The following is a 12898-nucleotide window of genomic DNA, read 5'->3' as shown; positions in this document are numbered from 1 at the left end:
GAAATTAACACTGGGACAATACTGTTACCTAACTACAGACCTTATTTGAATTTCTGTATTTTGTAATTTATTTTCACCACAATTTTCCTTTTTCTGCCCCAGGATCCAATCCAGGATTCCACATTGTATTGGGATGCCTCCCCAGTCTCCTCCAATATCTAACAACAGTTCCTTCTCTTTCCTGGTCTTTCATGACCTTTGGAAGAATACTGATCAATATTTTGTAGGATGTCCTTCAATTTGAATTCATCTGATGTTTTTCATGAGTAAAATAAGTTTTTCCCATTTTTGGTAGGAATGCCACATAAGGTATACCATGCTTTCAAATTGTTATGTCAAGGAGTTTTATGATGATGTTGACTTAGATTACATGGTTAAGGTGGTTTACCAGGTTTCTTCCCTCTGAAGTTACTGTTCCCCTTGCTATTAATACACTCTTGGCAATATCATTTGGGTGTTTGCAAATTTCCATTTCTCCTCAAACTTTTGATGACTCATTTTAATATCCATTCGTCTATCTTGTCTGCTACAATTATTATTTTGATGTCCTAATGATGCTTTTTCTATTTCTCTAATTTTTTTTATGTTTATTGATTTGGAATTCTTCTTTAAGATAGAAGGTTGTCTCTTCCCTGTTTTTATATCAGTATAGACAAAAGGGTAATTATTTTATTATATAGATTACAATCCGATACTATCATCATTTATTTTGTGGCTCAAATCTCTGCAATGACTTAGTGGCAGAATAATATACCCTTTACATGTCTTTCCATTACTATCATAAATTCCTGAGATAACCAACTTATATAGAGAGAAGGTTTAACACACATACACACAACTTTTTTTGTGTGTTTCCATAAATTGGTTTTTTTAAACAGGGATATTACTGGATGTTGGAAAAGTTGCTGTTATTGGTTTTGATCTAAGTGGCGGAAACACCAACATGAAAAAATCTCACTAAGCTCCCAGACTACTCAGCTGTGAGAAGAAAGGCACTAGATGCTGGAGTTCACCAAGACTCTGGCGGGCGAGGTGACTTAGGGCAGTTGTCAATAATTTTAACAATACGTAACAATAAAGTTACTGATGTCAAAGAAAAGACTTCCGGTAGGGGCATTTCTATTTCCGTCAGAACCTTTCTCCTTCACTCTCTTCTACTTCCAAACCGGAAATATTTGTACCCTCGTTTAAAGCCACGTCTGTCCTGGTTTCTGTCCCGCCCACACGCTAGGAAGAACTTCCGGGGTCAGGGTATTCCGTCCCGCTCCGCCCCGCCACCGCTGTGGTGCTGGAAGCCCGGGTTCTCCCGGAAGTTGTCCTGGCCTCTCTTTGGGGGTCCCCTCCACGCCACTGCTGCTGAGGGCCGCCGGGGCCGCGGCGATGGCGGAGGCGGCTCTGTTGCTGTCGGAGACGGCGGCTGAGCGGGACGCTCGGGAGAAGCTGGCTCTGTGGGATCGGAGACCCGACACGACGGCGCCGCTGACCGATCGGCAGACGGACTCGGTGTTGGAGTTGAAGGCGGCGACGGAGAACCTGCCGGTGCCGGCCGAGGTGAGGTGACCGACGAAACGGGCTGGGGCAGAGGGACTCCTCGGACGCCCCGGCGCCAACCCAGCCTCGCCAGCGTTTTTCCCGGGTATCTGTCCACTCCTCCCGGGCCACGGTGGCGGATCCGGTGGGAGGGGCCTCGCAGGTCCCCCGGTTGTCAGCCTAGCACTTCCGACGACCCCGACTCTGCTCCTGCGGGGGTTGGGCTGCGAGAGTGTCTGGGCGCTGGTGCCGGGCAGCACCCAGCCCGCTCCCAGAGGCGTGGGACGGTTGGCCCGGAGCCTTGCCCCTGGCCTCTTGCTCTAGGTGTCTCTGGTGTGAGTCCACTGTCTCCCAGGACGTGCACTGATCCTGAGGTGCTTTGCTGCTGCACTTTCTCCAGCTGATGCTCCTTTACCACTTTAATAAGTAATCTAGCTTCCTTTTTCCTTGGGAAGACTCGGATAGACCAAAACTTGGTCTTGAGTGGCAGTTTTCATTCTTCGCACATTGATCAGTGAGCTCTATTAAGTGCAGATTATGGGAGATTTATTTGGCCCAGAGCAAAGCAATGAAAGTGAATTTTCTTTTAAAATCTGAGGCAGTACATTACTAAATAATGTTACTCTTCGGTTTTAGTGTCAAAGTTTTTAATCCAATTAAGTTGGGGTATTGTGCATGTTACTGCATGTGGGATTCTGTCCAACTGTTTATAAGGGCAGGAAGTACATTTTACAAATTGTTATATTTGATCAACTTTTTCTAGTTTTGAGGGCCAGATTTAGGATTATCTTATAAGAAGTGGTGATTACTTCTGATGTTGAAAGCATTCTTTTTATACAATTTGTGCCCAAGTGCAGATTGACTTCAGTGTCCTCAACTTTTTCTGCTCTCAGACTTTAGAGGTTTGATTTGAAAGGTTCTCTTCATATTTCCTATTGTGTGCTCTGCCATAAAATAAGTTTTCTTTCTTGGGTTCTCTAGGATGTTGTGCAAGAAGTGGATCTGAAATAAATAAGGAAGCCAGTGGAATTTTCTTTGACTTGGCCATCAGTCTTTTATGTTCTGGATAATTCAAGTTGTTTGCTCTGTAAATTTTCCTGTCTGTTTATAATTGATTAGACTTTGTCACCGAAGCAGGATGCTTGTACTTCATAGTGCCAGAGGAGCGTGGAGGGCATGTTCTACAGGAAAATTTGTTGTAAACGGTTATAAACTATTTAGTTTTTTAATGGTATTGAGCATGGGGTAGGTTTGGAGTGAAGTAAGTGGAATCTTGTCATTTCCACCTCACTCTTCCACATTATGCAGTGATACTTATTATTAGCTGCATGTAGTAATCATTTAACGTAAATTATATGCTGAACTAGGAATTGGGGATAGGAAGATAAATAAGAAAGTTCACATAGTTTTGGGGATCATGAGCATGTAATAAGAAGAACAAGAAGGTGAGTTCAGATAGTGATCCATGACATAAGAAAAATAAACCAAATATGATAGTGTGACCAAAAGGAATGAGATGTGCCCTTTTAGACAATGAGGAAGGCCTTTTGGAGAAATTGACAGTCTAAGGTGAGAATTGACTATGGAAAATAAGAAGCCAGCCTTGTGGGGGAAGGTAGTGCCAAGTTATGGTTAGGTATGTGCTTTATAAATTCAGAAATTCAGTGAGTTTCCCTGGTAAATGCAGTCTTGGAATTGACTTCCTGGGAGAAGGAAGCAGCCTGTTATTTACCCATCCTGGAATCTTTAAGGGGGAGATAGATAGTCTATTGCTTCTAAGTTCTCTGCAGCCCTCATTTCCTTTACTAAAGTGTTTGTCTGATGGGAAGTAATTAATTTTTTAAATCTTTCTTTACATCCTTTTAACATTGGTGTTGGAAAAAAAAAAGCCTCAATTTTCATTTTGTATATCCTAAAGAATTTTCTGTAGTGTTTCACAATTTTCACGAGATAAATTACTTCCTGAACAATTGGAGCTGGGCAGGTTAGTAGAATAGCAAGAGGCCAGCTAACTCTCAGTAAACATCATAAAGCCATTAAATTTTTTAGAAGTTTGGTTCCTTTCCTTTGGAAAGGAGTTTTTTATTTTAAATTTTTTTAAAGGAGTTATATATTCTTTTCCCCATAGATTAAAAAAAAAATTGCAGTAGACTAGTTTCTTATATCAAGGGGAAAGTTTTTAGTAGTTAGGACCTTTTTATTTCTGCTGAATTTAGTAATTCTTGGTAAATGCTAAAATAATTTACCCTGAAATTTACCTGTAAGTTACTGTTATAGCTGTTGTTTTCTTATAGACAGTGTGGCTTAGACACACAGCCTCTATTTTCTTTATAAAATGGAAACTTATGGAGAATTATGAGAATATCAGTGCAGTCAGGTATGTGAAGTACACATGGAAAGCTTCTTGTTAATATATTATTTATGAGCTTTCTTTCAAATGATTTGTGACTTTTTAAGAGAATAGATTTGAAGCCTGAGAGGTATAAGTGTCACTCAGACCAAAGGTAAGAAGAGGAAGGCTCTGAGATTTCATCTGTAGCTCTTCAGTGATTTGCTCCAAAGAGAAAAAATAATATAAGGCTTCATTTATGGAGTCAACTGATCCAATTGATTATAAAAGTGATTTTTCTCTAACCCAGAGTTACAAAAGAAGTAAAGCTTGTTATTATTTTATTTCCTTGCCCCCTAGATTTATGGAGCTGGTCAAGCAAAGCTTGATAGTTTTTTGTCATTATTTAATATGTTAGCATCTCCATTTGCATAAGCTATACTGTAGCTCTCCAGCCATACTAAGATCTATGCTCTTCTCTCTCTTGTGGTATCTGTCCCATCTAGAAGCCAGGACAATGTGAGAGAGCCAGAGGCGGTGAGTTACCTCCTCCTCAGAACCAATGAGAGGTCAGAACAGACAGGTTTGAGACATCACCACATGACACCACCACACCCCTCCTCGACTAGTCACTCTATCCCAGCTATTTTGAGAAAAGTAGTTGGCTGGGCAAATGTATCTACTGGGGGAATTTTCTCTAATGTTGTTAATAAACAACTTGTTTTGCTACTTTAAAAAATGATTTATTTGAGGTAGTTATATTGTGGTTTCTCTCGTGCTTGGTTGGAGAGAAAATGGTTTTATATTAGAATAAGGGAATAGGAAGCTGCCTTCTGGTTTTGATATTTAAAGGCCTTATGATTGAAAAGTAGTATTTATGCTTGAAGTAATCAGATAGAGAGCATTTTGATAAATTACCTTGTTTACTTAACAACATCTAGATACAGAATATGTCTGAAATATCTGTGACAGCTTCTCAGGTATCTAGAGTTTTCATGGTTTTATTTTCTAAAGTAAATTAGAAGATGAACTTTTTAAAATTCAAAATAACACTGAGTACACATATATGGCACCCCTGGGTCCTTTTGAAATGACAGTAAAAGTGTGTGGCACACCAAAACCAAAGACGCTCTCAGTGAACCTACAATTCTGGCAGATTATAGAAGGCAAGAAGCATATAGTATAACATATATAAGCATATAGTATAAAAATTAGTCCAAAGACTTAATCACAGAATAAGGTGTAATTATAAATTTTGACAGTAAAAGAGAGATGGTATAGTTGATATATCTGAAAAGTAAATATAGAAGAAAATATAGGGGTACTAATTTCCTTATCTTACATAGGGAGGAGTCAATGGATACAACCTATTTGATGAATTTATACATGAAGCTGTAAATTTGTTTTTTAGATTTATAGAATATCAAAAATATTGAAAATGGTTAAAATGAAGGTGGGGAGAATGTTATTTTTCATTTTAACTCTGCTGTTGATTTGAATTTTAAAAGATTATGTATTTTCAATAATATTTATGAAAGAAAGATTGACAAAAGTTGGAAATTATCTCTGGTTTTCTTTTACTTTTAGAGTCTTTATCCTGCCCTCAAATTTTGTAGTTCTCAAATTTATAAGCATTGGTATTGCCTCAGAAGAGAGGAATTGGAAGGATAGGGAAGAGGGGAAGAATGGAGATCTACTTTTTACTTAAACATTCTGTACTCTTAGACTTAAAAGAATGAGCTTTTTATAGTTTAGTGACAGAACTATGAATTTAAAGTAAAAGTAAATTCCATCTTTCCCTTATTGTTTATTAAAGAGACAATTGAAAATGCTTCATATTAGATGAAGAAGGCAAGATATATATAGTGATCTGTTATTTGGGTTAAAAAAAGTACTTTTTTTTTTTAAAGAAAAGGAAAGATACATAATAAACTAGTAGCATTGATATCCTGCCTCAAAGTTTGGAAGTGAATGGCTGGGAAATGTGTCCAAGGAAAGAAAACTCTTTACTGATTTTCCTTTAATTTTATGTTATGAGAATTTATAACCTATTCAGATAAACACATTTAAAAGCACGGTTCTTCATAGTCCAAATGATTCTGGAACAAGAAGAATCTTACTTTTTGTCTGGAATTTTGAACTCAGAAGAATGTGATTATTACATTACTTTCTCAACTGAAGAAATTGAAACAATTGTAGATTCTACATAAAGAAATTCCCCCTGTACATGTTAGCCAGTTTCTTTTTTTATAACATTTTGCAAAACTGTAGTATGTGGTATCACAACCAGGAATTTGATTTTGTCATTGATTTATATATTCTTTAAAGATAGTTTTAGAATCTTAGAGAGATTGAGTTCAAGGCCTGGGTGGTATTGTAGAACTGAAGGTTTGCAATACACCACTTTAATTAGTCATAGTCTAACTTTAGATATTATATTAACTCATGTATAGTGTAAGAACCTTATAATGCTTTCATTTCTTCCTTTCCCTTTTTTATGCTATTGTTGCCAGACATTTTATTTTTACATATGTTATGAACCAACAATACATTGCCACTAATATTCCTTTTGACATTTTTTTCTGAATTATTAAAAAGTAAATACTGTCATATTTACCTTCATTTCGGTTTCTGCCTAGTATTATTTCATATGCCTGAAGAACTTCTTTTAACTTTTCTTCTAGTATAGGTCTTCTGGTAATACATTTTCTCAGCTTTTGTTCGTTTGAACTGTCTTTATTTTCCCTTCATGTTAAAAAGATATTCTTGGGTTGGGGGCATAGGTCAATGGGAGAGTGCTTGCCTAGTTTGTGTAAGGCCCTGGGTTCAATTTTTCTATGCCCAAAACAAAAATAAGAAGGTCTTCTCACTAGGTGTAGAATTTTGAGGTGACAGGTTTTTCTTTTGGCACTTTATTTTTTTAAAATTTTTAATTCTTTTTAGTTATACATGACAGTAGAATATATTTTGACATATTACACATACATAGAGTATAATTTTCTATTCTTGTGGTTGTACATGATGCAGAGTTACACTGGTTGTGTATTCATATATGTCTTTTGACACTTTAAAGATGGCACTCTCTTGTAACTTACATAATTTCTGGTAAGTCTGCTGTTATTCATGTCTTTGTTCTCTATATAATAATGTACATTATTATATAGAGAATATATATGCCTTTAACATTTTTATTTTTAGTTTTCAGGAGTTTCAGTATAATGTATCTAGAAAATGTATGTGTGTGCGTGCATGGTATGTGTATATGCATGTTGTATTCTATTTGGGATTCTCTGAGCTTCTTGGAGCTGTGATTTCATGTCTTTCATTGGTTTTGGAAAACTCTCGACTCTTATATCTTCAAATATTTCTATTGTCTCTTTCTTGCTATTGCTTTCTCTTTTCTTCTTTTGGAATTCCAATTACCCACATACCTGATCATTTAATACCACTTTGTAGTTCTTAAATGCTGTATTCTGTTTTTCCTTTATGTTTCACTTTGGGTGGTTTTTTTAAATTTATTTTTTCTGTGATTTTTTTTGTTATTTTTTAATTATTATTCTTTTTATTTGTTCTACTTAGTTTTATATGACAGCAGAATGCATTTCAATTCATTGTATACAAATGGAGTGCAACGTTTCAATTCTCTGGTTGTACATGGTGTAGAGACGCACCATTCGTCCAATCATACATGTACTTGGGTGGTTTTATTGACCTACATTCAAGTTTACTGATTCTTTTATGTGCCCATTCCCACAGTAGCAGTTGTTTACTTTTTCCTTTTTCACTGTAATGATGCTCTACAGTTGACAGAATTTGCTGCCCTGTCATCCCCACTCCCAGTGGCCTGAGGCTTTTGTTCCTCTGGAGAGAAAGGTTCAGGTGGGGCTTTGTGTTCTGCTTGCCCACACAGCAGCAGTGCTCTCTTGCAGGCCTGTACCATTGTGTTTACATTGTCACTCACAAACTGGGCAGTGGAAGTCTGTAGAGGAGACCACGTTAGTGGTTGTGAACACCTGTTTTGTCAGTGAAAAAATTTGTGAAAAAAATTTAGTTGAATTCTGTTACCTGATTGGGTGGTGCTTGTCATCCATTTTTCCTGTGATCTCCTACAAGTGAGCCAAAACTCCACGTTTCCTGGAAATGCCTCTTTCCCCAGATTTTAAGCTATGTAGTTTACTCTGTAACCTCAGCCCTGATGGATTTAAGAATGCTTAGGATTTTCTAGATTATTTGACTTTTTCCTGTTGTTAGGTTGCAAGCAACATTCTTTTCATCTTTCTTCATTCTAGCCTATTCTCCATGTGTTTTCTGGTGTACTTTTCAAATCTAGTCCTCATCCATGATTCCTTCAATCTGTTTAGATATTCTCTAAACTGTGCTGATCGAATTATATGATTGAATTGTGTTATGGTCTGCTTGTATACACCTAAAATTTACTACTAATATAATATTGTAAAGATAGCTTAGTGACTGTTCTGTTCCCAAGAAGCAGTATAGATTCAGATTTATGAATTTACTCTATTTCTGCTGCTAATAAGAAGAGTGAAAAAAAATACTAATCATAGCAGTAGATCCAATTTATTGAATATTTACTATGTGGCAATCTTTCACTAAGTACTTTACGTGCAGCATTGTCTCTGGGGATTATGACTCCTTCCTCAGGAAATTGCTCCTTGGTAATTGGGGTGGTTCCACAGAGCAGGAGTGCATGCCATTATCTCAGCACAGCTCCCTCTATCCTACAGAATCCCTAGTGGTAGCACACAGTTGCTGGCGACATATTAGACTCCAGGTATATTCTTACTGCTGTAGAGAAACTTAATTCTTGCTGAGCCCCAATCCTGTGGTTCAGGGATTCTTTTACCATTTAGGAAGAGTTTACACAAACAAATGATCCCCTAGTAAGACGTATTTACCTACACCCAGGATCCTCCTGGCTCTTGAGTCAGACTCATTCGTGGGGAAAAAGTGGATCAAGGACTTTCCTGATCACTTCCTGTCTGTAGCTTCCTAGCACTCCCGAGAAGCCAGTTTTCCCACATCTGTGCTATCTTCTTTGCTCTTCATGATAGTTAGATAATACAAATACTGTATCTGTGTCAGATAAGAGAAGAAATTGAGGAAAAGAAGCAGCAAGTATTTTGCCCAGTATCACACAGTTTATAAGTGAACAAGAGTACCATGCCATTAAGAAGTATAGCACCATTTGAACCCATCTACAACAAAACTCCATGTTAAAGGATTATGTTTCTAAATTAGAGGTGGTATATTTTGCATCTAGCTTATTTTTACTTGGAAGAGAAAATAATGTTTAGATAAAATGTCTGTGTTTAGAAAAATGGACAAAGCAATTTTCTAAGACCTTGGATCATGCCTTTCATACCTTAAATGCCATGAACTAGGGGCTGAAAACTAGAAGGAACCTAAACAGTTGGCCCTTTTGCTTTCCCCAGCATCTGCTACCCCTTTCTTTTAGGTCTAAAAACAGCTTTTCTGTACAGCTACAGGTAAATTAATGCCTGGGCTATCTTTAGTAGTGGAGAACTAGGACAGTACTCTGTCTACTGGTGTCAAGGTGAGGTCTTATCTGTGAGGCTATTATGAAATTATGGGAAATTTTAAATTTCTTCCTATTCCATTGTAATTTCAAAACTTGTCAGCAGGAAAGGTAGGTGATGTGTGCCAGTAGAAGGAAGTAATAGAAGAGGTAGAGTTTGTTGGTTAGTTCTTGGGTGTGATTTATTAATTCTGTTGGTTGATCAGTTTTCTATGTTAGAGCCTGGGAGAACAGTCTACTTGCAGCAGCCCATGGCTTTTCCTTTTGTCTGGTGGTACACAAGAAATTCAAGTGACAAAAAAGTGTGTGGATTAGCAGACACTTATGTCCATTGTTAGAAAGCTAACTGAAAAATCATACCTTAGTAATGTTGGGAAATTGATGTCATGTTTACATTTTGAGAATAAAATTTAACAGAACTTAGTGAAAAGTGTTGTATTGTATAGCATTTATTCAGCCTCATATAATTTAATGGAGATTTTTTTCTCTTTGAAAACAACTAAAATGGAAGCCCAACCTTGAGTTAAATTTGGAGAATTTTTAGTTAAATATTTTGTGGCTCTCTTTTTCAAGCTCCCAATTGAAGACTTGTGCAGCATAACATCCCATTCCCTGCCTGTTGAGCTGACTTCAGTAGTGCCTGAATCTACAGAAGACATTCTCTTGAAGGGCTTTACCTCTTTAGGAATGGAAGAAGAAAGAATTGAAACTGCACAGCAGGTGAATGGCATTACTTTTTCTAAGGGTGTTTAATTTTTTTAGGTGTCTCAAAATAGGCTAATGAAAAAGGTTCTGATTAAAGGGTCTGAAGATATTTGATACTTGTTGACATCAAATCTTTCTAAACCATTCATGATTTTCTGTTAGTTATGGCTGTTTCTTAAGTGTTTTAAATGAATCGATGACCAAATTATATTGGAAATATAACTAAAAATAGAATATTCCAAGTTTGGATATTGATACATGATTATATTAAGGTTTTAATATTTTATGAACTATGAATTTGATTTCCCTCAATGCATATATTATAAATGTTAACCTGTCCTTCCAGCACATGCATATTTACACACATACACACCCCTTGGCTTATTGGCTTTTTTTTTTTTTTTTTTTTAAACAAAAACCTAAATACATACCTTGGCTGCCACTTACTGAACATTTATTTTGACCAAGGTTTATAGTTATTTTTCAGTAATATAGCATGAGTAATCTTTTCTTTGTTTCTGCTTGTTGCTGATTTTCAGACATAAATGCATAGGCTTTCCTTGTTTTCTCTTTCTGTCTTTTTAAGAATTAAAGCTAAGGCATTTTCCACATAAGATATAAAGCAGATGTACTGAATTGTGTCTAGAGTAAGTCAAGAAAGGCAGTGATATATAGCAATTGGGAGCTCTGGCTCTTGAGTTATTCTGACTTGCATGTGAAAGCCACTTAACCATCTTTATGAGCTTAGGCAAATCACAAAAACCTTTTAGGGTTTTTAGTTTCCTAACTAATCTGTAAAACAAGGATGTTTCTATACCTGTCTTATAGGATTTTTGTGAGAATTAATAATTACATGCATTACATGCATGTAAATGCGATGTGTGGCAGGCACACAATAAACGCTGACAGCCAAGGTACACGGCCAGACTACATGCCCTTGACATTGAATCCCCCCTGAGCATTGTAGAAGGCAGTCTTGCACCATGTCTGCAAACTTTGGACTATTTGAAAGCAAAATCATTTATATTAAATTTGTACCTGCATATCTCTCTTTAAAAATAGAAAAGAATCTTAATATGTTATCATTTACATATAATAAAACGTACTCATTTTAAATGTAGTGATTTAAATGATTGTATATACTGGTATAACTATTATTACTTTCAAGACCTAAAATATTCATATCACCCCAAAAAGTTCCTTCATGCTTGTTTAAGATGAACCCCCACCTCTATATACCTGTTTTTAAATAGATATTTTCTTTAAGATTGGTAGTAGATTCAAACTAAGGTTTGGATGATGCCAAAGTCTGTGTTCTTAAACCACTCTAATATTTTTGAGTTAAATTTTTACAGTTCTGATTAGGTAACATTAATATTGATATTTACCCAAACCCTATGCTAAATATTTAAATTTGGCAAATAGTAGGCATTACCTTCTTAGGAAGAAATTTATTTTGTACATATTATATTTTTAATACTTTTTCTTATTTTACTCTGGAAATGGCCAATGTTTTTAATATTCCTTGCTTTTCCTAGTATATAGATATTACATATGTAATACATATCTTCTCTTGTCTTAAAGTTAATGGTAAATGACTGAGTCCTCAACAGTAAGAGTTAGCGTCTGCCTTTTTAACTTGCTGTTTAGCATCTAGTCACTTTTCATTTTATCTTTTTTACTTTGGTTCACAGTCTAATATTCTTTATTTTTCTAGTTTTTTTCATGGTTCGCAAAACTGCAAACTCAGATGGATCAGGATGAAGGAACTAAATATAGGTATGTGTGGCTTTTGTATTGGATATACTAATTTTTAGTCCATAGTCATCTCAAGCATTCCATATTCTGTCTTTAAATACATTAAGGTTCAAAGAAAACCCAAGCAACCACATTTTCTTTAAGAATAGCTGGAGGGGCTTTGGGTCATTACAGCTGGCATTAGAAGTTGTATGATTAAAAAATAATAACAACTCCAGAGAAGACTGGGTAGTAGGAATTTTACAGGATTTTTACAAGATATTTGTTGCTTTTCTGTAGAAGGAGAAACATCTACAGGAAGCTTTAAGGATGGCCATCTAGTTCGAGTGTAGCTATGTATTTCTGTTTATGTATATGGGAAAAAAGGACAGTGTACAATTTTCTAGCAGACTTTGGAACTGTAGGTTGAACACTCCCATTCAGTTAACGTTTTATTATTTTATTTTATTTTATTTTTTGAGGTATAGGCAATTTAACTTGGTGTGCTCTACCATTAATGTATAACCTGGGTCCTTTTTTATTTATATTTTGAGACAAGTTCTCACTAAGTTGCTGAGGCTGGTCTGGACCTTGCAGTCCTCCTGCCTCAGCCTCCCAAGTCACTGGGATTACAGGCATGAGCCACTGCACCTGGCTATCAGTTAACATTTATTGATGGATGTTTTGCTAGACAGTATATTAAGCTGTGTGATGTATGATTCCTTTTAATTTTCATAGTAGCTGTGTGAGGAAAGACAATACTATTCTTATTTTGTAAATGAGCAAACGGAGACCTGAGAATATTAAGCAACTTGCTCAATGTCATGTAGATTGAAGCAGACTGGAACTTGGACCCAGATCTTGTAATTCCAAATCCAGAGTTCTTTTTACAACATCACATCATCTTTCAAAGGTGGCAGTGATCTGAAGAATCAACCCTACTTGCTTCCTAAGGATGGCTTAGCGTCCCAGCTTTTGAAAGTTGTCAGTGTTATTGCCTTTTGTGTAAAAAGTCAGGTTATGGCTTCAAGGCTGATTCC

The 12898-nt window shown here is 36.3% G+C and overlaps 1 protein-coding gene across 4 annotated transcripts in view; it reads left to right on the top strand.

Moving 5' to 3' along the window:
- Window positions 1–1259: 1259 nt before the first annotated feature.
- Window positions 1260–12898, top strand: part of COG3 (component of oligomeric golgi complex 3) — a 52825-nt gene continuing 41186 nt past the window's right edge. For all 4 annotated transcript variants that reach the window (XR_014021413.1, XM_081289557.1, XM_081289558.1 and 1 more), the window contains exons 1-3: window positions 1260–1551; window positions 9990–10136; window positions 11839–11900. Coding sequence is in view for 3 of the 4 variants with exons in the window: in XM_081289557.1 (XP_081145683.1) it covers window positions 1381–1551; window positions 9990–10136; window positions 11839–11900 (380 nt within the window). In the remaining variant the exon portion in view is untranslated. The remainder of the gene's footprint in view (window positions 1552–9989; window positions 10137–11838; window positions 11901–12898) is intronic.

Source organism: Spermophilus citellus (genome assembly GCF_964194105.1).
Source record: "Spermophilus citellus genome assembly, chromosome: 1".
Classification (NCBI taxonomy): domain Eukaryota; kingdom Metazoa; phylum Chordata; class Mammalia; order Rodentia; family Sciuridae; genus Spermophilus; species Spermophilus citellus.
This window is presented reverse-complemented; position numbering and strand designations above follow the sequence as displayed.